General features: G+C 35.3%; 1 protein-coding gene across 2 annotated transcripts; it reads right to left on the minus strand.

Moving 5' to 3' along the window:
* Nucleotides 1–4211: 4211 nt before the first annotated feature.
* On the minus strand, nt 4212–17502 carry LOC128999761 (60S ribosomal protein L3). 2 transcript variants are annotated; one of them, XM_054426424.1, is made up of 8 exons: nt 17485–17502; nt 13555–13747; nt 12420–12588; nt 9475–9610; nt 8665–8851; nt 6388–6590; nt 4797–4952; nt 4212–4420 (listed from the first exon to the last, which is right to left on the minus strand). In XM_054426424.1, the coding sequence occupies exons 1-8, from the start codon at nt 17485–17487 to the stop codon at nt 4259–4261; spliced, it is 1209 nt and encodes a 402-aa protein (XP_054282399.1). In that variant the 5' UTR covers nt 17488–17502; the 3' UTR covers nt 4212–4258. The 2 variants fall into 2 exon arrangements, with proteins under 2 accessions (XP_054282399.1, XP_054282398.1); XM_054426423.1 differs by lacking the exon at nt 17485–17502 and adding an exon at nt 17257–17303.
* Between the last annotated feature and the right edge of the window lie 9600 nt (nt 17503–27102).

Consider the following 27102-nt stretch of genomic DNA (forward strand, 5'->3'; position numbering starts at 1 on the left):
GGGCAGGGGGGAATGTGAATGTAATGTTGAATTCAAAAAAATTGTGCCCCCTACGTCAATAGATGATTCCCGCCAACTGCATATTTCTATCTATTGCGGTTTTTACATAAATAAAGATGCAAGTTTAAAAAAAACACCATGTACATCTGAAATATATATATGCTTGTATAAACAAGCAAACTACAACAGTTTACTTTTTCTCCATAAGAATAACATGGGAATTTTAAAATTTAGGCTACATTTTTTTTCTTCGTAACCAATAACCATACAAAAACCGTGGGAAGATTATAAAACAACCATACAAAAACAAAAACATACAACAACCATACAAAAACACTTCAATATCCTAAATTATTTGTTTTTAAAGCTCTTCAAAATGGTCTTGTGAGAAATTGGTAAATTTTATGTTTTGAGGGTAAAAAACAAGACCATTTTTTACACCATAAATCCCACCATATACAACCCTAACAGGGGACCGTTCAAATAAACGTAGGTTTACCCGTTTGTACCAAATTTCATCGAAATCGGAAAATTGTTGCTTATCGTGCTAACGGTTATAAAAATGAATTTGACCAGATGGTGTTTTTTTCCATCTGGGGACATCAAAACAAAAAAGTAAATCGGTCCCGGGTCAAGGTCTTACCATGATACCTACGGTAATAGCTTATTCCCTATTCGCTAAAACAATACTTTCTCCATATACTATGTATAAAGGGAGAAAGTAAAAAGAACATTTACTTCAGATGGATTTCTGTCAAGAAGACCTAGAGTTTCAATGCTGTTCCAATCACCTTTAAGTTATTTGGCAACTTAATACTGTAGACTTGTGGTTTGGAGCTATAGGTCCACATATTTAATGAAAGAAGATAGATCACGTTGGCAAGGGTGAATTGTCTCTATTTAGATGACACCCCACATAAAGCCATAAAAATTATCTTTTGTTTTTTAGCCGATGAAATTAAATTACATTTTATAAACGCTAACAAAAGAATGGTGTTTGCAGATGATATAACACCTAAAAAATCCCAATAAGTTACATAACTCTTTATAAATCATTGCTTTACATTGTCTACTACAATTCATTATGTTTTCACAAGTATATTCAGTTTTCAAAATTTAGGCGGTTTGAGGGAAAGCGGTTCCATCTCCCCCCCCCCCCCCCCCCCACCTAACCCTAATTTTAAAACAAAAGCTGGCAGCTAAAAAAGGTGGTGGGGAAACCCATGAAACCTACCCCTTAGACTGCCAAAGTTTTGTGAACAGGTCAATAGTAGGCCCATACACAACAAATTCAAACACTCCTAACTTAATAACACTTTGTAAAAGTTCAATTTTTCTTAGAGACTCAATTCAATAAATATTTTCACGCCTTAAAGTGGTGTGTATTTATTTAAAGTTAGATGTTTCCATAGATTAGACAATCTTCTAGACGTTGTTAACTAATGTTATTGTAAATATCTAGTTGAGCGTTTTATCAGACCAGTAGGCTTGATATCCCTAACTGGCAAGGCCTAGTCTATACAGTATTGTAAGATTCCACTCTCATTTCTATAGTTCGTTAATTGACATTTACAAGTTCTTATTGTATTTACAGTGCATAATAAATTATATTATTTGGCAACAGTGTTTCTTTTCCATGTTTTCCTGTGGGTGATTTTATAAGTTGAAGTAAGATGCACCCTTACCAAAATGTTATGATAAAATGCGGTTTGTTTGGTTATGCAAGTTTTAGAGTTCTCTTGTTACAATGGAAACTGCATCTCTGGTTCTTTCTAGTAGATGGGCTAAATTTTAAAATTTTTGAATAAACTATGTTTTTGACGTCCTAAATGGCCGTTATACTAGAGCCACTGACATTAGTTTACTTAGTTGCACACTATTCTTGACGGAAAACATGTTTGTAATAATTTATCACTTTAAAACCCAGCACACTCATTTTGTGTAGGTAACTTTTTAAGTCCCGACAACCTAACCAACTTGATTGTGTAGGTTAGATGTTTATTTGTTTTTTTGAAGTTTCTGAATCTTTCTGTTGCTCAGACCTGTACGCATCGATTGTGTAGGTCATGGAGATCAGCTGGGAATTTTTGTTTTGCAGTCTGCCTTCATGTCTTATGGTAACACTGATTGTTTTGTTGCAATGTCACGATAAGAAAGGAGAAAGAGACAACTGTTAAGGTTAATGACTGTTTTATTTATATTTTAAATTGTGTATAATGCTAATTATTGCTGAAACTGAAATGGTTAATATGGTATTATGAAGGTTTCGTCTTTAAAACAAACCTTATCAATACCGGTAACTTTAGTATTTGAAATCTAGGTTAAAAACCAACATTTATTCAAAATTTGCTCAGGACTTAAAGCGGTCTAGATGACTAAGATTCCCGGGTCTGAAAGGGAGGAATCAAAATTAAAGTCCCATGTCTGCAGGTAGAGTGGACCCGTCCTAATCCTGCTTGTCAAAACAGTGTTATTGTTGGGAGCTCGGCAATGCAGGCGGGCCAGGAATACCGCCCTCCCCGGCTGTTACTAGAAATTCTGTGTCCTACTACAATTTGCTTAAATTGAGCCATAAGACTTGGAACACCATGCGAATGCTCATTTTGTTCGTCTGAGAAAGAGGAATACAAACAACTTTGAGTGAACACTCTACGATTTCCCATTACAGAGTTATCAGGAGTTAGGCTCAATGTATGAACCTGCTCTGGTCGGTACCGATAACTCGGTTACAGGAAACCATAGAGCGTTTACTCAAAGTTGTTTTTATTCCTCTTTCTCACGCTATGGTCCTCATCATGACACGCACACTTGTTTCACATGAGGCCCAGCCGATCACAGTAAAGGCAAATTTCACGTACGAGGCGAGGACGGAGATAATGGATCAAGTGCCAGAAAATAACTTTCCGCCACACTACACTGTTTTAACGAACTTCCCAGACAAGGATTTAGTCCAGAAAACAGCTGTTTGCCACCAGCTTAATCAAATGGGGTTTCATTACATAATACCGTACTGTAATGAGTTTTACTGGACACAAATCAGCTGATTATACTGTATTGAGGTGGCAATGAGTGATTGTAAACCAAATTTGTAGTCCTTCAGTTGGTGGAAATATACAAGGATTTGTACAGATTTAGTAGTACTGTACGGCGCAAACTATCGTAAATAACTCGACCAAAATGTGTGTACCGGACTCGTATGGTAATCCCCACACTCGTCCTGTAAAACACTTATTTTCAGGACTAGTAACGTAATACACTAATTCTGTACGAGTTATTAACGATACTTTTCATCACAACGCAAATATATACACAAATACAGAATTCTCAAATAGTTTTAGACTAATCTGTATCAGTGAAAGTATACTTTACGTATATGGTTTCATGATTATAAATTTTTTTAGATAAATATTATTATTAAAGGCCTCGTCACTTTATTTGGTTTTACATTTTGTAAGTTGTACCAGTTCGTAAACTTTCTGTATTCCTCCACATATCTTTCTCGTAATTTCTCTGTGGGAAGGTGTTATAGTTTCTCTGAAGCTTTTTGTCATCAAATCATTAGAAATTTTAACATATCTTGAGCAATTTCAAACACGGACTACGCTAAAACACAGGAAACATTGTGCAACAATGAAAACAGCTGATTTAAATAATTAAAATAAACAGTAAGAAAAAAACACTAGCAAGTGTAGTGGGTAAATGAAGAGCTAATAATTGAGAGGAGGGAAAGTCCGCTGATTGTTTTTTCCTCGCCCTTCATTGATGTCAGCTGTTATCGAAAATAGTTACTTTCGGCACGGAGTGATGGCCCCCATACTCTGTTACATTAGTTTTTTACTAAAAAGTTTAAGCTTACTAATATGAGAAACCTGATCATTGGCCATATGAGTTGGCATGTTGTTTACAAAAACAGAAACAAGATGTAAATAAAATGTATATCAAGATGTTTAAGTTAAGAAAGAGTTATAGCTGATTTTAAAGAGTAATATCAACAAGTTGACAAGCCATTACTTTGGACTAAGTTAACAGTTTACAGGTAGGCCTAAGTCATTCAAGTTCTTTGATGAATACCACTTGGCAGTTAAAGAAACTACTGTAATGATTTTCGATCATTTCGAGCCTTTGAATTCACACATGAAAGCGCTTAAAAGTACAATAATAGCTTATACCCTATATGGGAAATTCGCTAAAAATCCAAGTAAACAAGTCAGTTTCCTTTTAAAATTTTATTATCAACTCAATAAAAACAAGATTAAAACTAAGCAGCTTCTTCCTTGATCCTGTCTTTCTTGAGTTGTCCCATGAAGGCAGCCTTGTCTGCGGCTGTCTGGAATCTTCCGTGACCGAACTTGGAGGATGTGTCGATGAACTTAAGGTTGATCTTCTCCAGAGCCACCCTCTTGGTATGGACAAGCAGCGACTGAAACCAAAATCACGAGTTTAAAACGGGTAAAATGTGAATCAATGATGTAAAATACTTGATTATAGCAACAAATCAGTCCTATCATTTATTTTCATTGAGGATCAAAAACTTAATTGGCTCAAAAATCTCATCATATTTGTTGCAAAAAATACAAGGTCTATTGAACAAGTGAAGAGTAATGTTTAGAGAAAACGTAAGCTTTCTTCTTAATAAAACTTATGCGTTCGTCACCGTTAATAATTATTGACCCGTTAATAGTGGTAGTACAAACAATATATTCCAGGTGAGCATAAGGCAAACCAAAGGCTGTTCAGGAAAGATAACCATGTCAAAATTGACCTGATGTAGGGTTGTAGAAACATCAATGACTTACCTTTCTCATGGTGATGACCCTCTTCTTGGGACCGACACAGCATCCCCTCATCATGACAAAGTCATTGTTCACCTCTCCGTAGTGAGGGAAGCCTCCCATTGGTGTGATGGTTTTCTCCGACAGATCGTACTCTGTAGAGGCATTGTTCTTAATAACCTGCAAAAAACAACTTGGATTAATACACAACACAAGACAACATGGAAGTTAAGTGATCTAGCTATTATTAGGTACTTCCATATGAGTCTCTAACACGGTGGTAAGAAAAAGTTTGAAAATAAGATATTGTTTTATGTTTTGAAAATTGTAAGTTTAACCATGTAATAACCTATATTGAAGTTTGGTTACCTTTAGAAAACTAGAGCTGCATATTGATTTAAGTGTGTTGCTGAACTAAATATCAACAATTCCCAGACAGAATGTTGTGGTAAGAGTCAGCATTTATATTCCACAACAATAATTATCCAAGCATTGCCAAAAAGCAAAGTTAGGTTCTCTTTGTGGTCAAGTCAGCATTTGGTGAATGTATTTGATAAGTAGAAATAATGTTAAAGATGTTCTAGTAAACAGGACTTTCAGATACTTCATATCAGGGTGTCTATAGTGTTTCATAAAAATTAACTTCCAAGGACAATCCAAGGTTTTCCAGGTTCAAAATTAAATGTTTTTTAAAGGTTCAAAATCAAAAATTTCCAGGGCAAAACTTGATGGTCAAATGCATAGTTACAAGTTCATTTTCAACTGCTGGTACTTTAAAAACACTTAAGTGAATTTTCATGATAAGTTCTTGCAATCGCCGCAATATCGGCGATTTTAATTTTCGACCAAGGCAAAATTTGTGTTGATTCCTGGGATCTTGGCAAAATAGGTATCGATTCCTGGGATCGCGGCAACATGCGTGCAGATTTCCTGTTATTGCAGCAACGCCGTGATATTTCTTGTCATCGCAGGAACGTGCGTTATTCGCAGTCTTTTCCCGCAATTTTCAACCACGCTAAACAAAACAATATCGGTGGATTTATCGTTTCAAGGACTATTCAAACATTTAAATCTCCCGGTTATTTACAAAATTCACGCACAATTCACAGATTTGTTCATCAAAATTCACATCCAATTCCCTGTTTCTAGGTCGCCTGGGTGTCCCAAATATGCTAATAAATAGATTGGAAAACAAAAACATGGGTTTGTAATCTCTGCTGTTTGAAAGAGGGGGGGGGGAGGGAGCTTGATGTCAAGGTTCTGCATTTGGTTACTGTACTGTACTATTAGTGTCAAAAACTTGTTTTATTTTTTCAGTCTTACACCCATAGTTATCTAAAATGCAAGCTGTAGGTATTTCTAACATAGTGACCCACAGACACAGGTTTTTTCTAGAGCCTATGCCAGCAGTATTTGATATGACACAATCTTAAAATGTTTTCCCAGGAAAATTGTAAAAACCAAATCCCTTTACATTTTGTCCCACCTTCTCAGCTTACTGATAACCTATCTACTACAAACCCATACATAAATTAAACACATTGTATGCACCAACTTCTTGCCAAAATCAAAATGAGGAAAAACCTTCAAACCACACAACTACCCATTATCTCACCTTGCCGTCCTTAGTGTGGATGCCCTGGCCAATACGGTAGATCTTCTTGTTGATCTCTGTTCGGTGGTGATAGCCCTTCTGACCAGCGCGGGCGACCGTGAACTGAACTCGACTTGGATGCCAAGCTCCAATACACGCCACTTTACGCAGACCCTTGTGTGTCTTGCGAGGCAGTTTCTTAGTGTGCCAACGGGAAGTCACACCTAAGAAGCAATTTGAAAATCTAAATACCCATTGAGAATTTAAGCCCTTTGAGTAACAGTTGACAACCAAGTCGGTAGCAAGATATCAGTAGGAAGGCAGCATGAGTTTTTATCAACACCCAAAATCAGAAATGCACATCTCATGATTATCATCATGCGTCTTGACTACAGAAAGCATTTCACCATTACACAACTTGTATAACTGTTGAGAACATGGAGAAATCAAAATTGTAATTTTTTAGGGAAATAGCCTATTGTGATTAAATTATTTTAAGCAAATCTCACAACATACTACCTATTTGAGTATTTGGTTTTTAATACCTTAGTTTAAGAAACATAGTTTGTGATACAAGGCATTTGCTATGTGCCAGGTAATTAACTTGATTCTGTTAGCAGTCCAGGATCTGAAGGGGGTTGAGTATGCATGGAAAGCCTCAGACAATTGAAGCCTCATTGTGTAGGACAATTTTATTTCTGATTGTTGTTATTGGCACTATAATGATCACAAAAACGCATGTTGTCGCCCCCCCCAGCGTGGTCGACATCCCCAGTGGGAGGAGGGAATATGGCGGGGGCGCCGCTTACTTAAAGGCTTATAGCTAGAGAACCATTCTAGATTGAACATTGAAATGAATGTCAATTTACGTACAATATTATGACCTTAAAAAATGTTACTATGTTTAAATCCGTATCTAGGTTGTTGTTTTTTTCATAATAACATATTATATTCGTACTATACTGAAGCTAATATCTTCAATAAACAACGTGTTTTAAAAGTCCCGGAACGGCTTAGTATTTTTTTAACCCTCCGAGTGTCCATAGTTTAGGCCTTAATGTCCGCCTATTTTTGGCGCATTTGCAAGGTTTTATTAAAACGGATCTTAGAAGCTTAAAACAATGTTAATTCTTCTGTTCTATATACCATTTTGTTTGGAAAATCATGGGCTTCAATAGCATACATAAAACATAAGGAATATTTGTTTCAAAACAATTTTTTAGGTAAAAAAAAAATTATTAGAGACGCATAAATCCGAGTTCAAAATACTAAGTCATTGAAAGATTTTGCTAATACCTGTTGCTAATACACTCAAGATTTCCTCAGCGAGCCACCTCAATGAGAAGATAGCATATTGCTGAATAAGCTAAAATGAATTTTATGCCTAGTAACTTTGTTTCAAGTGTCATAGACTATCCTTATTATTTTTTATATATATATTTAACCGTCCCAGTACTCAGTACCGGTAGCCTACTTTTCCCACCCTGTACTGTAAATAAACAGTAAAAATATGACGAGATTCCTGTCATAAAGGTTCTCCTAGAATAAGACCAAAAATCAAATTTGAGTAGCAAGACATCAGTAGGAAGGCAGCATGAGTTGTTTCAACACACAAAATCAGAAATGCACATCTCACGTTATCATCATGCATCTTTGCTACTTGATTTCTATGATTATTGTATACAAATTACTTGTGAAAATTGGAAAAATTTGTGGTTTGGGATACTGTTAGGTGAATTTGCACAAGTTGACTTTTGATTCTGCTCACTAGTTTTTATATTGTAGTGAAATCAAGATTAAGAAACAGTACAGTACGTCTAAGTTAAATCACAAAAATAATTTTCAATTTGGCTAGATGTGTTTTGTTTGTATTGGGTACTTTTATTTCTTACCATCCCAAAATATTTACTCAAACCAAAAGTGATTGCAATTTAAATATCTGGGGCACTATGAAATATGAAAATGTTGTAGTTTTTTAACTATTTGATGAGTTAGTATGGTTCCAAGGACTCTTAAATCATTTTTGTTACAGCAATACTAACGCATTTTAAGGGAGAAAATAGAATGTTTAACTGTTAAAATATTCTGTGAGTGGTTCATTCAATTATGTCCAAATAAAAAAATGGCTACAGCTGGTTCATAAGGGAAGTATACTTTAATATCCTAAAAAGGCCTAGTTCAGTAAGTATTTTAAAGGTAAGCTAAATTTTGAAAGCAGCCAATTTGTTACTTAACAGTGTAAAATCTTGTGGGGGAAAACCATTCCACTAACCGCTAACAACCAACAAAATCACCCACCCTTGTATCCATGTCCCTTGGTGACTCCGATCAAGTCAATCATCTCGTCAGGCGCAAACACGCTAGACACAGGTACAGGCTTCTCTAGGTGTTCCCTCGCCCACTTCACCTTGTCCTCCACTGTACCTCCGTTCACTTGGATCTCCATAATGTGCGCCTTCTTCTGCCTCTTCTTCAGCAGCTTCATCTGAAACCAACAGTCATTAGTACCACCTACAGAAGGCGCTTACTGTTACTTTGCAATAGCGGAGAATGTTTCTTGGCTTTTCGGTAATAAGTGAAATAACCAAGGACCATTCATTACGAGGTAGTGTTAAGCTCTCCTCAAGTTACCTTATAAAAGCATTTTAATACCATTAATAGAACTTATTATTTCTTGTAGTCTAACGCTCCTTACATTTATTTAGGCAATGGCGTTTTGATAACTAAAACGAGGACCTAGTTTAGATCTAAACAGATACAAGAGATTGGTCTGTGCAAACTGTCCATGACATGGTTTTCCTGAGGGTCACCGCCCGACGGGCTCAACCTAGGTTATGGAATATGCCAAGACTGTCTCAGCCCGAAGGCGAAACAGATGCTGTATGATGTGGCAGACGCACTCTGTAGAAACAGAGAGATCACTGCAGCCTGTGAGGGCTCTCACATCAATGAAAAAGTTACTTTAGATTAAGTGGTCGAGTTGGAAACCAAAAACAACTAATTATTATATTTAATGTTACTGCAAATTTCATAAAAAGAGATACATGTCCGATTAAAAGTCAATAGTCTAACATAATACTATTGTCCTAAAGGACAAGCATTTATTACCTGAGTGTGAGCAATGACTCGGATGACTTTGCAGTACTTGATCATTTTCTTGAAGTCCTGCTCGATGGTCTTCAGCCCGAGAGGGTCTTGCCACTTCTTGGAAGCTTTGGTGAACGCCTTCTTCTTGCTCTTGTACCTACGACACAAGCAAGGGAATAGAGGGGAGACTCTTCTACGAGCGGAGTCTCACCCTCCAGCGTTCGGCTGAACCAAAGTGTTCAGCATGAACAGACACTCTCTTCAGTGAGCGGAGAGCAGTTACAGGGTTAGTCAAATGCTTAAATAAGCACATTACAACTCACGTCATGAGATTATCATTAAGTTAAAATGATTTAAATTAGGCCTAACATCTCAGACCGCCCTAGATTATCTTCACAAAAATCAGGTTCTAACCATTGTACACAGAGGGTTATCATCATGGATGATGGTCACTTAAATCATTTCAAGTCCCATGTTGAATTTAACATTCAACCAAATTAAAAATAAATAGAAATAATTGAGAGAAAACATTGATTATGAAAAGTTCTGGGTGTAAATAAATCAAATTGAAGTGGATTGATTGAATGGGAAATTCATTCTAGTAGGCCTACATAGATTCTTAGGAGATTCTCTTTAAGCTCAAACTACACAAATACAGTCCAACCTCAGTATAACGAATCTGAAGGGACCGAACTGAATATTCGTTATATCAAGGATTTCGTTAAAACGAGGTTCGTTATATAGAGGTTAGGTTTGCAGGAATTTCGCTAAGTCGAGGTTCAGAACCAGCGTCGATCAATATAGGTCGGGATTTGACCTCATTAAAATACAGTACAATTAAAGTAGCATAGGCTACAATACTTTACAGTACAGTGTTTACATTGTACAGTAGAACCTAAATCATCCGGCATAATAAAGGGGAGGGATCTTGAATATTGCGCAATCGGCAATCATGACAATTGCATTGACCTTGGTACAGGTTAAAAACTGTAAGTTTAAAATCACAGCTTGTTCTAACCCTCCTAAAACCTAGCCAAACACTGTATTGCGTAGTCATAAACCATGTAAAGAACAAAACAAAACACTCAGTAGAAAGCTACTAACTGCTCACGATAGGCCGGTAGGCTACTTAGAGTACAGTACTGATTTATCACAACAGAGGAATGTCAATAATAATCATTAACTATAGCATTGGTGTTGCTAGTTGAAACAAATCGTATTGAAAACAATAAATTATTAGATAAGTTATTATAAAAGTGTATAATCATAGCCAACTTAAAGATAGTAAAAACACTCGTAAAAGGAATGTTAAAATAACGATGTTGTTATTCTTTCTCTTTGGTTTTGTTTTTATATTCTTTCTTAGGTTTCTCTTTATCCAAAAATTGTACAATTCACCATAGTTATCACATATCGCCCAATCACAGCTTACTAAACATTACGTCGTCATCAGTCCTCAGTGAATGAAATCAGTTCTCAGTTGCAACATAGCGCGCGCAGCAGACAAAGATGTAAAACGGAGCAGACGAATGTTAGCGCAAGCGATGACGTGACCTTTCCATTTCATTTGATAAAGAAACAGATTTTCCCAAAACAATAATTGGGTGGGGGATTTGTTATATCGAGGGAAAGACGTAGACAATTCGTTATGCAGAGGTTAAATTCTCAATGTAGAGGTTCTGACAATGATAAATTCGTTATATTGAGGTGTCTTATTTTAGCCGAAATCACAAAAAATTTGTTAAATCAAGGTCGTTGTTATGGTTTGTTTGTTATGTAGAGGTAAAATATACATTGTGTCTTATGGAGAGTTCTAGGGGATTACAAAAAATTTGTTATATCAAGGAATTCGTTGTATCGAGGTTCGTTATATCAAGGTTAGACTGTACTAGCTTAAAATCTTTATTGTAAATGTATTTCCATTGCTAAAAAGTGGTCTGTTTAGCAAAATAAGACCACTTTGACTAAACTGGGCTAGCGTAGTTACCACTTATGAGAATAAAAAACTGTATAACATAAACTGAGTCAAGTTACGATGACTTGTTTGTTTAAAGACATCTCAGACCGCCCTAGATTATCTTCACAAAAATCAGGTTCTAACCATTGTACACAAAGGGTTATCATCATGGATGTTGGTCATTTAAATAATTCCAAGTCAAATGTTGAATTTACCGTTCAACCAAACACAAAAAATTGATTTTAAACATTGATCATGAAAATGACTAGGCCTACTAATTAATATGTTGAATCAAATTAAAACGTGGATTAATTGAATGAGAAATTTATTCCAGTTCACAACAAGTATGGTATGGTAGGCCTAGATGATTTATTTATGCTCATGTTGCACATTTAAAGTTAAATAGCTGTACAGTTTCTTAGCCTACGAGCTCAACTAAAAAGTAGAAAGAAATTTCTCCATAAAGCTATACAGACCACTTTATCTCTATTGGGCTTGGATAGTTCTACTAGTTAGGTCTTACAGAAGAAAAATATAACAAAATAACTAGGCTACGATGACTTTCTTAGGTATTGTTTTTAGACATCTCAGACCGCCCTAGATTATCTTCACATATATCAGGTTCTAACCATTGTACACAAAGGGTTATCATCATGGATGCCAGTAAAAACAGATAACTTAAGCCAGCAATGATTTAATTTAAGGAGTGTTTGGGTTATTTTAAAGATGAGATTGATTGACATCATACAATGTCGTCAAATAATTAAATTGTTATCTACAATTATTACAATTAACTGTCCGTGACATGGTTTTTCTGAGGGTCATCGCCCGACGGGCTCAACCTAGGTTATGGAATATGCCACGACTGTCTCAGCCCAAAGGCGAAACAGATGCTGTATGATGTGGCAGACACACTCTGTAGAAACAGAGAGATCACTGCGGCCTGTGAGGGCTCTCACATCAATAGGTAGTTTGTGTTCCAGGAGCTAAAGGGAGAATCTTGACTCACCAGTTCTTGTAGTAGCGTCTACGGCAATCCTCGGACAGATGTTCAGCCCACACAGTGACCAGTGAGCGCATGCCATGGGGTGTCTCAATGTAGCCGATGACACCCACAATCACCATGGGAGGAGTCTCCAAGATGGTCACAGCCTCCACAATTTCTTTCTTGTTTATCTCTGAAAAATTAAAAATAAAATCAAGTTAATATTAGGAAAATTATTTTGAATTAAATACCTATTACAGCATTACCTAACAACACCCACCTAACCTTAAACTTAGAGTAAAATTTTAAGATTATGACTGTCTGTGACATGGTTTTCCTGAGGGTCATCGCCCGACGGGCTCAACCTAGGTTATGGAATATGCCACAACTGTCTCAGCCCGAGGGCGAAACAGATGCTGTTTGATGTGGCAGACACACTCTGTATAAATCACTGCAGCCTGTAAGGGTGTTCACATCATGTACAGTAGAACTGCCAACTATCTGAATCACCGATTATCCGAATTGCTTACAGAAATAATTTTTAATTTAAAACACAGTTAATAAGAATTGTTATTAAAGAAAGCAGAAGCCGTAAACGCGGAAATATCCAAAACCCTGTCTCGCGATTGTGTTGACACCACCGTTGTCTCCTGTGGTCAAGGTAACATTTTTGCGATCCAAGCAAAATTCCAATATCCCAGTAGTTTTGACACCATTATCGTCTCCTGTGATCACGGGAAATCAGGTACTCCAAAGACCATAAAGGCATTAAATTTTCCGATCGCAAAATCATCGCAGATGCATTCTGCGATAACAATAGTAAAAGCGTGACATGACTCAGCCTTATTTCGGTAAAAATCCAATTAGCCTATCCCAACTTTTGATTATCCAAATGGGGTCCAATCCCGATCGATTTGGATGATTGGAGTTATAGGCTACTGTGTACATTTTTCAAATTAGCCTACTATTAATTTTGTTAAAAGGAAACAAAAATAAAATAAAATAAAAATCCAGCAATGCTCAATTATATGAGGCCTAGGCAACTTTCATCAGCGGCATTGTTTGTCTGAAAATAACTTACAATAAAATTGTGCTCAATTTAACAGATTAAAATGGTAAGATGAAGATGGTTAAGTTTAATAAGTTTAACATAACTTACTTGAACCAGGTCTGTCTGCCTCCCTCACTACGTGTGTCATACCAGCCTTGTAGCCGAGAAAAGCTGTTAGATGGACAGGTTTCTTGGGGTCGTCCTTGGGGAAGGCCTTCACCTTACCACGATGACGCCTGGACCTCTTCTTAGGGTAGAAGCCCATCGACCCATGACGGGGTGCACTGAATTTCCTATGAGACTGAAATTAACAAAATAACACTAATGTTAAGACATGTTTATTTCCAGTACCTAATTCCAGGTAGACAAATTACAAATATATTGGAAGTCAAACATTTTTCATGCAGAGCAGTTGTAAAATTGAGAATTAAGTTACAGAGTGTACTTTTAAGTCTATGAAAAACAAATTGCATTTTAAGTTATTTAATAGGTGTTCGGTATTTGGTATGTTTACCTTAATAGCGTTTGAAAAAAATGTCCAAACTGCCGGCAAACAGCGGTTGGGCACCGAGCACACACGTGAAACCAAGGCAGTCCTAGCGATAAGTTATTACAATTCCTGTGACTATGATTAACCCTAGCAGTGGCCAATGTTAGAAGTGGGGAATGGCCAACCCATTTTGGCGATTTTGCAGACCTTTTTTTGAAAATTCGTAAAAATTCAACCGTACAAGTAAACCTAGCCAACCTCATATTCATTTTGTTCGGAAAGAACAGGAGAATCTAGAAATAGTAATATCATAATGATTTAGACAGTGTATTTTATCGGTAAAGTGAAAAAAATAAAAAAAATGAATTTTTTTTTTTGAAATTTCAAAAGCGGCCTTGGTATTTTTTTTCTACGGATTTTTTTATGGGAAATTCATTATATACATTTTGTAGACAATCTAATTCCCTACATAGAAATATATAACATGTTAGGAAAATATTTTTTTTTTATAAGTTTTTGGGGCGAAATATAAATGACAAACGGAGAACCGAAAAAATTGAAAACCGTACAGTGTTAGTTTATGTTGTAAAAAGTTCTATAATATATGTGTATACTAATAATGATATATACATGTTTGTAAAGCTAATGAAGTAAGGAATCAAAAAAAGTCATAAGGTTTATGGTAAAAAAAACTTTTTACCTATAAACATACGTAGGCCTATATAAAATAATGTTTTTATATTTTAGCGATTTCTCGAGAAAAAAAATTCACAGTACTTAGTATACAACTTTTGTACCAAATTTTTTTACTTCAAACCAACATAATAATCTTGTAGTGTATTCAATTACCTACATAAAAATGTATAACATGTTAGAAATATTTTTTTGTAGGTACGTAGTAAGGACATAATAATACAATAACCGCAAAACCGCAAATAGGTGTAAACTATAGCCTACAGTGTTTGCTTGTGTTGTGAAACATTATGTAGGCTGATGATATGTAGCCTACATATTTGTAAAGCTAATGAAATAAGGAATCCAAAAAAGTCATAAGTATGATGGTAAAAAGTTATTTTCACCTATGATTAGGCTATGTATCAATTTGAGAACGTTTTGAATTTTTTGCGCATTTCGAGAAAATGGAGTGTACAGTATTTAGTAGCCTAGCCTATATAATTTTTTTACCAAATTGTTTACACCCAAACCAATATAAACATGTTGTAGTGTATTTATTTACCTTTATAAAAATGTATAACACCTTGGGTATATCATTATATAGGTACAACAATCTCTGAATGTCAGAAATGTCATTATAGGACATGATGCTAACAAAATACAGTAGTAGGCCTGTTTAGTATAGGCTATAACTTTTTTACAAACTTTTTTACCCCCAACCAAACCATTATAAACATGTTGTAGTGTATTCATTTACCTTTATAAAAATGTATAACACCTTGGGTATATCATTATATAGGTACAACAATCTCTGAATGTCAGAATCGTCATTTTAGGACATGATGCTAACAAAATACAACCTTTTCCTTTTATGAACACTATTTCACACAATTCAGTAATATTTATGCATGAAGATTACTGTTATACACACACACAACACTTCACTAACACTAACACTACGAACTAATAACATATTTAGTAATAAATCGCGGATCGGCAACAACACAAACAAACAATGGCAATACAAGACAGCTGACAGACTGTAGCAGTAATGACTCACTTCGTCGTCTACATGCGAGAATACAGAAATAACCCTTAGTGCAGGGCTGCCACTCTCTGAATCTAAATTTCTTCCTCTTCAAAATGATATACTATATGACTAGGTAATAATAACTTTCACTGTATATAATTCGTATTTTCCATACTGTCACCAGACGACTGTTGGCCATTTGTTAGAAATTTCAAAAACAGCTGTTTTCATAAAATCGTACCGATTGTGCAATCAATATTTAGTTATAAATATCACTATCACAATGAAGATAAAATCAATGGCTATCCCGTGGTACCACCCGCAACATCCCAAGACGAAAATTACCCGAGCAGGGTAATGCCAAACAAGACGTGTTTTGCCAGTTCCCAAGTGTCGGCTGCAAATGTCGTACCGCGCCAAAATTTCATTTGATTTCTAATCGTCGTGACATTGTTATATACCTGCTACAGGGTTTGTTTATGTAATAAAATGAAAGTTCAGAATGTGATCTTTTCGAATGGTATATATATTATTCTAATCTGAGTTGATTGTAAGTGTTTTTTTTACCGTTAAAAAAATTTCGGCCCATACCGTAACCAGACGACTCTGGCCATTCTAAGCATCAACGTCATACCGTAACCAGACGACGGTTGGCCACTGCTAGGGTTAATGATATCTTAGCAGGATACAATAACTATCGCAGCGACACCATTAACCCTTTGAGTGCCAACGTCCGGGGAACCAGACGTTTTTAAAACGAGCCAAAAGTGCCGACGTCCGGCCGACCGGACGTTTTTAGAACGAGCCAAAAGTGCCAACGTCCGGCTGACCAGACGTTTCGTAATGATCAAACATTTGTCATAACAACCGAATGGATACTCGGATTCTTTTAACCCATATATCAACATTGAGTCGAAAGTTACTAGATGCGATACATCGATTTTCGTTGGTCGAAATATCGAAAATTAGATTTTTACGAAATTTTAACCTAAAAATCGCCAGATCGCGCTCAGCATTTTTAGCGCGACCTTCGGGAAAAATCATCGGCATTTTTTGAGCGTTACTTTTATTTCTCGCCTGGCACTCTAAGGGTTAATTCCAGTAACATAAACATACCTGACATAGAGATCAATACTAAGTTAGGCCTACATCACATCCATGATCATCCTGTAGGCCTAAATTTTTAAGCAACGGAAATGTAACATAGGCCCTATTCCATTCCTCGTATTTTAGCGTTGGCCAATATAAAAGCCAAATAGCATAAGTTAAGTTCCTACACAACCACCCTGACATAGGCACAAGTTTGCCTAGGCTTAAGTGTGCATTAACTTATTATCCCTTGATTTTAAACATTGACTGAAATTCGAAACAGTTTTAATTCAAAACATTTGTCAACTTGAAACCCGTGAATGGATGAACTAGGAAGGATATAATCCCTAAACCTTTAGACCTGGCCTAAGTTGAGTGGCGTTGATTGCTTGCCTAAGAACATTTTTACTTTTCAAACACCAAGCAAGGCAACTGTAAAAATTTACTAAGAGACAAATTAAGTATTAATTAAGATAAAAGATTCAGTACAAAGGCCTAAAACAGAGTATAAGATACTTGTAATAACTTGTATCATGTGAAATGATGACCCGAGAACCCAACCTGAAACGTGCAACGTGGCTCACAAGTTTTAAGAAAGTTATAATTTGATATTAGTATATAGCATGATAATAATGATTATTCTATAAAATGTAACAGCATTGTATTTAATTCACAAAGCAATTATCAATAGCTACAAGGATGAAGACAGATAAAAATGTTAGAATACACAAGAAATATAGTCAGCAATACTCACCATCGCGAAAGCCGGAAAGGAAAGAACAGATTTCAGAAAACATTCCGCCCTTATATTGAAAACCACTGCCACTGATATTTCGTCTCTTTACTTGAAACTACTTAAGCGTACTATAACCACATCAACATTTTCAATTAGTTACTTACATATTTACTAAACTTACATAGATAGATTCCATTTTTTGGCGATTTAGTTAAAAATATGACCACAAATTTTTATGGTATGTAAAAAAAAACTATTTTAGCTTGATTGATGTTGAATTTATTTTATTTGCAACGGTTTCATTAATTTACAATAGAAAGGTTAACGAAAATAAACAATACATATAGTTACAATACATAAATTATACATATACAACTCAGGATTAAGATAAAAAAGCAATAATATGCAATGAATGATACATGAATGATTGTCTGGATGGTCTTCTTCTTAAAAAGCATATAAAAACTTTAGTTGTTGGTGACTTCAACATAGATGTGTTTGTGATAAAAGCTTCAAAAAAAGATCTTGTTAACCTAATGTCATCTTTTGTTTACGCTACACCATCACAACCGGGTCGCCGGAATTTTATTCCCCTGGAATTTTGGCTCCGTGTTTAGCCCGGACGTGTTTGACGCGGACACCCTCAAAATGGTGATTCACGCGGACGGACGCTTCAGAAATCCCCGCGCCAAGGCCGGGTGGGTAATTCGGCACCTTTCGCCCCCCCCCCCCCATTATCGAGTAAGGACGCTCGGTGGCGTTTCCCTCACAGCACTGGGATTTATAATTAATTATCGTAACCATAGAACTGGCCCGTAGCTACCAATGGGAGAAAAACTTATATTTTTATTTATTATATTAATTCCATTCGGATTTCAAAAATGAAACGTTATTATTATAAGACCGGTATAGTTGCAAGCACGTTGCAATGTGCAACGGAATCTATACTATTATAAATTATAAATATTGGTTTTAGTAATCACTTTTAAATTTAACAATAAAATAAAAAAAATTGAAAGTAAAGCCTTTAAATTGTAGTATTACATCAAAGATTGAACATGCTTATGAACAATGAACCTGAGCATGTTCCATAACAATTTACTTGATAATGATTACTTAGGTGTCTATTTTACAATACAAATTTAAACTTCACTTTTAGTCCTGAACCACGGATGGGAACAAGACTGTTTCATGATTCTCAGCCTGTATTTTATATACTGCTTTTCTGCGGTACAGGATTCTTTTAATTATGACACATCTATATACTGTATATTAACTAGGTGGCGTTTGCAGAGGCATTTACAAAATTGAGCGGAGTCATCAGGGTTCCATATAGTATATTGTTATTGACCTTCGCCATTGGAGCTTCATAATTATTTTTACCAACAATTTTAAGTGAAGGAAGAGAACGTGTGCGTAAAGATAGGTATTTGGTGTAATTAGATTAGATACACGTTGTTCGTAATGAAGGGGAGTAAAAACACAGAGATGTAATTTTAGACATTTTCGGAGACCGGAATTTACATTTTAATTTAAACCCCTCAGGATTGGTCATGAATAACTTATTCTAAAACAGAGCGGTACAGTTATAGCTAGTTATAACCTATAAATCAACCCTTTACAGTTTCGGATTCAACCATTTTGGCTACTGATAACTGCATTAGGGGACTTTATGTGATGGTGAGTATATAAGTGAAACCATTTTAACGATATTTTTCGTATATATTTCGTGGTTTCACGAAATATATACGAAAAATATCGTTAAAAAGTTATACAGTATTGACATTTACATTTGCATTGATTCAAGCGTTTAAACCATAACCCATGTGTTCCACGCTAATATATTGTATAAGCAATCGGAACTGGGCTATAATGCCGTTATTTTAAATACAAAATTAATGTAGGTTAAGATAAGGTTGCCGCATCGATCTCTATTATTACTACAGCGGTTGCCGTCATAAATATGACATATTTAAGTAAATAAAATATATATGTTGAACATTAGCTTATGTTCTTTATTTTCATACCTACTAATAATTGTTGCGGCACGTGATGCGCCAATGTTTTGGTAATAATATAAACTAACACTTTCAACTAAACTATGATTTTATTGATGTAGATATGAACAAATTATATCAGTGGACTGTATAGTGAAACTGCAATAAATTAATTTCTATAACGGAACTACTTAATGTGGATTAAGAGTCATAATTTAAGACTAATGAAATACGTGAGAGGCTGAAAGAAAACAATGTTACTCGGCTGACACGACAATCAGTAGGCTACTGATCACATAGACCACAGACCACCCTTGACCCACGGTCCTAGATAGCAATTCTTAAGACAAATAGAAAAGGAGTTTTTGTGACCGTATTTGTTCTTTACGCAGAAGGACGGTCTCAACTGCTTTGTTAAGAAGCCGACTAATTGCTCTAGCAGAACGAACGAGTGGTTTATGCGATCGTAAACAACTCTAGATGTTTGACAATATTTGAAATTTAGAAACGTAACTACCTATCTCCTAACAGCATAAATATAAAATAAATACCCAACAGATTAATTAAATACACTCTCCCCAACAATGATTGTTTCAAGCAAAAATACCCATAAATAAAAAAAAAATGTTTGAATGAACAGTATACAAGTATTTGACAAAAATCGTTTACGCCATCTTTAATTTTAGACTTTAGAGATTCCGATTTCTTTATACCGTTTCACTAGTGAATGCACACAATTCTTAGTCAAAATAACCAATCTTTAATTAAGCAATTTTCTTAGGGTTGTCTTACGGATTTACTCGACTATATTCAAATCTTTGAATTATGTTTCAATTGTTTACTTATTGGTTCAGTATATTTTGAATACACAGAAATTTATGTTGCTGACAAATGCTGTGAATACAATTCAGTGACATAAGAACCAAAAATCTATGTAAATAATACCCCCGCCGCAACAAACCTGCAGACTAAGCGAATTTCCATTTACCGGGTTCGATTTTTACTAAAATATTCCTAAAAAATTGTAAGCTCTACAAAATGGCTTGGAGGGAAATTATAAAACTTTGTGTTTTTAGGGTCAAAAATAGGAAAAATCAATTACTACCCCGTAAAGCACCCTATCAAAACGAAAAAGTAAATCGGTCCTGGATCTAGTCTTACCATGTGTTAAATGTGTTTTACCATGAGACCTACGGTAATTGCTATATGGAATATATGGGAAATTCGCAAAAATTAGAGTTTTGTCTGTACATGGCTTAGAATGATAAATGTTTCGGTTAGTTTTATCGTATGAAACGAGTCATACGATAGGAAAGCCGAAACGCGTGCTAACTCAATTTCTGCCTGTCTGTCTGTGACGCACAAGATGTCATTTTACGCTCTCTTCGACGGGATCATCAGATCACGCTGAAACTATTTTGATGTATTCTCTACAAGCTTGAGAAGGCTTTCAATTACTTGAAACGTGCCTATGTCCATTGGAAATAAAAAATACGAACACTCAAAACCCCAGTTTTGCGCGTAAGGCTCATTTTGTTGTAGGTGAAACCATTGACTAACCTACCACTAGTAGACTTATTATCCCATTGTAAATTTTGAAGCTCGTCTTTCGTGTCTAGTTTATGTTCGGCGACACTGTGCGTTAGTGTCGACGGATGTTTTTTTTATTATTTTAGGGTTAATTTAAGGATTTGTGCTTTACTGTTTAGTTATGCACCGGCTTCAGCTGTTCCATACGGGATGAGAAATCTACTAGGGGAGTATGTTTTATATATGGCTTTACTTTAATCAAGTCAAGTGATCTATAAATTAAATAATACTAGTGGTTGTCCAGTGGTCGAAAACTCGACCAAAACATGTAATGTACACTGTATTTACTATTGGGTACTGAAGTAGACATCGCATCTATATGGACCAGCTGTCGCAATTTTTTAATTAAAAAAAAACATGTAGATGTGTGAGCCAATCACCGAATGTTTGTCTTAAATTCTATTTTCTACCTTATTTTTGGTTGCTGACAGAGTTGATGGGTCATAACAGTTGCTATAGCTCATAATAAGTAATTCAATAAGTTTAACTTGGTAAAAACATTAAGAATTCAACAGTAATTAGTCATTTGGATCAGCGCAATCTGTTGGTGGCTCACATATCAACTACGACGAATTAAAAAAAACTGGTGAAAACATTAACATTGGTATGAAATGTAAAAAAGGTACAGGCTTCTCTATTTCACCCCACGCTGTAAATAAAACATGTGATTGCAATTATTTGCTTTTGTTTTGATCTTCTGTTTATATTTCGTTGTTATTTCGTCACCAGAATGGCAACCCATATTAGGCCCATGTTAATTTTTTAAAATTTCAAATTCATTTTTGGTGCTTATATTTGAGCCTATTTTAATTTTTAAAGGTATTCTGCACTTCTACAAGAAAGTATCTTTCTAAGGGTATGCGTAGATTTTCCCTGCGATGCACACGAGCTGAGAAAAAAGGTTGCTTAGAAACATACTTGCCTATTAATATATAGGCTAGAGGTCATCCAGTGGTCAAATCTCGACCAAAAATATTTAATGTTCGGACTGCTTCTCTATTTTCACCACACACTGTAAATAGTACTATTAACATAATCTGTCGGAGACCCATCTAAAAACCATAGGTAAAACCATAGGTTAAGTTGACCATAGGTAAACACTGGGTTTTTAAAATAAATGTCAACTTTTGTGAAGGTTCGGCCTTGCGCCACAATTTCACCAAATCAAATTGTGCAATACACCACAATGAATGCACCCATCCATCGTTCATTGGTAATACGCTGTGTAATGCAATCTCATTCAAAAGTGGTAATCTATACACAGGAATAAATTCATGTTCATCCGATGCTAATTTCTTCTTCTTCCATTAATATCGTGCGAAATCTGGCACCTGTTGTTCTCATTTCGAGGAACAATACCTCTGCGTGGTAGTCTTCCGACATTATACATTATCACTGTGCAAAAGAACAATACATTGTAAAGTATTAAGTTTAGAACCCAAGTAGCACACATCGTTGGCCCAACGTTGGGAAATGGTCGGCACGGTTGGGAAATGGTTGGCAGAAATTTTAACGATTTGCCAACGTTGGCCCAACGGAATCTGGTATTCGTTGGCCCTACAAAGGAAAGAATCGTTGGGCCTTCATTGGGCATTCGTTGGGTTTAAGTATGAAACATTCTAAAACGAATTTTAACAAATTGATTTATTTAAAAGTACATAAATGTAATGGCAGCAGAATATAAGACAAATATTGTAAAAATTTGGATCAATAATGAATGTTGTCAGATGATGTTGTGATACTAGATACAGTGGGGAACACCTGCTTAACATATAATAATTATTATAATTCATTTTTTTTATATTATTTAACTTATTTAAGCAAGATTTTAATAGTTATAGAGAAAAGATTAATTAATTATATAACAATCAATTATAACAGTAGCCTACTAATCTAATGGTAATTAAATAATCTATATTCAAATACTAGTATCCTCTCCAACTACCAGAAAAACAATTCAACGACTTGAGGCCTAAACAGAATCATATTATACTGTAGCATCAAAAATATATAAAGTATTAATTGTGACCATTGCACCTGTCGGCTACTCTTTGACCACTTGAAAACACTCTCAATCAACAAGCACAGTTAGCTCAGAGATAAAGCGTGAGGCTCACAAGTCGAAGGGACCGGGTTTGTGACCCGTCCCGGTCAAAAAATTTATCTCGTTTTATTTTCAAAATAAGTTTTTATTAACTATTTAATCAATTTACTCAACTCATAATTATGCTTTTCATACAAAATCTATATTATTTTGTTTTTTTCTATGTTTATGCCCAATGGATGCAGACTGAGTGCCAAAACATACCGTTGATGCCGTTGGCCAACGATCGACAGAAACGTTGGGCCAACGATTTGCCAACGATTTTTGCTACTTGGGAAGTATTAAATTATTTGTTAAAAAGATGTTATCTAATTTTCACTCTTTGTGTTGTTTACTACTTCACTCACAATTTTACAATAACAAAATAATGCACATTCAGGTGTGGTTATATTTTTTTCAATTTATATAATCACAGCTGTGTTTACACTAAATACAAAGACATAAAATTAGATTCACATGCTATTTTAATGTGAATTATTTTATCCCTAACAACCTTTTGGTGCATAATTAAGAAAAATGAATAATTTTCCCCAAAATTTCATGTCCAGACCTTTAAAATGAGACCTCTACCAGCTTTCTACGTCCTCCCGTTCGCTCACAATTTCATTGTAAAATTTTGGGCTTACGGAATTAGATATCTTTATATAATATAGTACGTGAAGGCTATTTCTACGAAACACTACTCCTCCCTTAATAACGGACGGATTTTTACAAACGAGGTGTCAAAGTGAAGTATTTTTTGTGTAGACGCTCCCTTTCACAAATTCCTGTAGGTAATAAAAGTCCTCGGGCTTTGCCCCAGGCCATCAAAATACCAATCGTATTTCTGATGAAGCCAAGATTTTGTTACTCAAACAGACGAAAAATTTGTATTATTTTCAGCTGTTCATAATAAGTCCATGATACACATAAGGGCGTTCGTTTTCAGAGTGAATTCGTTTTCAGTTTCGATAACTGGAGTGGAGTGATTGATTATATACATTATCTTGAGTTGACTCTTTAAGTCATCGGAAATTGTGACTGTTATTCGTTTTGAAATAACGCCTGTAATATGGTAATACCATAGACTAACCAACACAAGTAGACTTCTCATCCCATTGTAAATTTTGAAGCACGTTTTTCGTGTCTAGTTCATGTACGGTGACACTGGGCGCTATTGTCGATGAAATTTTGTTTCTATTATTTTAGGGTTAATTTCTTGATTTGTGCTTTACTGTTTGGTTATATAACTAGGGGACAAGTTATTGTTTATGATTAGATCGTATTATTTGGTTAAACGAGGTTTTAAATGGCTGTAATAACGGGAAACAAATTGTAAACAAAACACGACCTCTACAGAAAAACGGACAGAACTAACAATAAAATTGGCTTCAGCTGTTCCATAAGGATGGGAAATCTACTAAGGGAGAATGTTTTATCTATGGTAATACTTTGCAATTGCTCGAATTCGAGCAACATGTGCACTAGTATAGATAAATTACATGAAAATTTGAAGTAGTAGTCATATGGTAGTTGGAAAAACTGGTCTTTACTTTTCTGCATCACTGTATGTATACTGCATTATCCTATGTAGCTTTTATATTTGTTTAGTTAAAAACTGTTCTTGAATAATCTTTTTTTTACTTACTTTCACCTCAAAACACAAACAAAATGAACCGTCGCATATGGTCTAGGGTCTATTTCAATAAAACTATGCTAATTCTCACTATTGTCTTCGCTGCAGACCGGGTGTCGCAAATATGCGACATTACAAAAGGTTATAAAAAGTACAAACAAAGAAACAACTAAGAATAAATTATTTACAAATGTATACCTCGGTCTGTGGCAATGACCGCGGCACGTGTTAAACGTGTCGACATTTTAGATGGGTACGGTAACGCCAAATCCTGAACATATAAATCAACAAATCCCAAATTAACACATAGACCTATTCACGTCTTAAATTTAAATTGAAGATTCCACAGCATTTTAGAGTTTCAAGATTTGTCTAACCCTTCTAAAATGTTAACATTAAAAATTTGGACGCCCACGGGGAGTAACCAGAGGTGACTAGGCCTTCGTGTTACTGTAATTGGGTTATTAGAAATTATAGATAAAACATACCCAAGTAGCAAAAAAATGAGCCAAAAATTTTTATAACACAAGTTTTAAACTTGAATGAAAACTGATATCAATTCAACGAAACTTGGCATCAGTTTTCAATTAATTTGATTTAAAAATTGATGGTAAATAAGTTTTAAAACAGATCAAACTTGTTTAAAAGCAATTTAAAACTTGTATCAAAACTGAGATGAAATTGTTACAAACTTGTATTAAAACTATTTTAAACTCATGTTATAACAACTATAAAATGGTTTTAATACAAGTTTAAACTGTTTTAAAACTGATTTATGAACAATTTTGGACTCATATTAATACGAAACCGATGTCAAGTTTAGTCGAATTCATAACAGTTTTGATACAAGTTTTAAACAATGTTTTCTTTGTTTTGTTAGTCTCTTAGCTATTAACCAACAAAATCAGAGCTATATTGCTTCGGTAGTTTGGTTTAGGTGTGGTTGAAAGAACTGGGCGCTGGGAGGCAAAACGCGATCATTCCTCGGACGATTCGGTAACGGGGATATTCCCCGCGAGCCGGGTACATACCCTATTTTTTTTGTAGATGCAGGGAGACGTCCGCTCAATTACCCACCCGAACCAGTTTTGTCCGCCTCACGCACTGTCCGCCTCAACCACGTCCGGGGGAAACACGGCACCGGAATTTTACCCCCTGAGCAAAGCTGACGGCACTATGACGTAGTAACCTGAGCGGCCAAAAGTTTGTTCGCGGCCGGAATTTTACCCCCGCGGATTTGGAAGTCTAATGAAAATAGTCAGAGCGTGATTAATTAGATTAACGATGAAAACCGGAATTTTACCCCCTGTCCATATAACTAGCATTTAGACAACTGAAGATGTACGGGCCGGATTTTTACCCCCGGAAATTTACCCCCGGATTTTTACCCCCCCGGAATTTTACCCCCGGATTTTTACCCCCCGGAATTTTACCCCCTGGCCGATTTTAGAAATTGAATGACTGATTTTCTTATTTCTATTTTTAGCGAATTTCCCTATAGGGAAGTAGCTATTACCGTAGGTGGCACGGTAAGGCCTAGACCCGGGACCGATTTACTTTTTCATTTTGATGTCCCCAGAGGCCAAAAACACCATTCGTTCAAATTTTTATATATGTATATATATATAGACTTATATATATATATATATATATACAGTATATACATATATAAATACGTCCGTGAACGCGATAACTTGAGTAATTTTTGTCCGATTTTGATGAAATTTGGTTTAAAGGTGTAAAGCGGGATAAACTTGAATGAGTTCGCGAACCAGCACGATCGGACCATGGGAACGGGGCTTTACGGGGGGTTTTATGGGGTAAAAATTGGTTTTTCTCACTTTTGACCCTCAAAACACAAAATTTCCCGATTTCTCTTTAGACCTTTTTAAAGAGCTTAAAAAAACAAATAATTAAGTATATAAAAGTATTTTTGTTCAATTATTAGTAACGGAGAAAATTAAAAAAATTGTAAATTTAAAATTCCCATGTTATTCTTATGGAGAATATTGTCAAATGTTGTAGTTTGCTTGTTTATGGATACATTTTGATCAAACTTGGCAAATTTATTTATTTTGTACTAAGCTATCAGTATTTTACTCAAAAACACACTTTATTAGTTTCCTTGTAGCAGCAAACCTAGGTACTCGTTAAACCTAATGTTATTAAAATATAACTGAAAATCAATTCAGACAAATGGAAATTCGCTTAGTCGGCAGGTTTGCTGCGGCGGGGGGTATTAATTAATTGTAAACATTTCATTATTTAGTAGCCTATCTTTATTTATTTTGTAATCTCAACTAAGTAAACAGAATTCGCTGTTTTATTTT

This window comes from Macrosteles quadrilineatus, unplaced genomic scaffold (assembly GCF_028750875.1).
Source record: "Macrosteles quadrilineatus isolate MER2022 unplaced genomic scaffold, UCM_ALF_1.0 Scaffold_8__2_contigs__length_117827958, whole genome shotgun sequence".
Taxonomy (NCBI): domain Eukaryota; kingdom Metazoa; phylum Arthropoda; class Insecta; order Hemiptera; family Cicadellidae; genus Macrosteles; species Macrosteles quadrilineatus.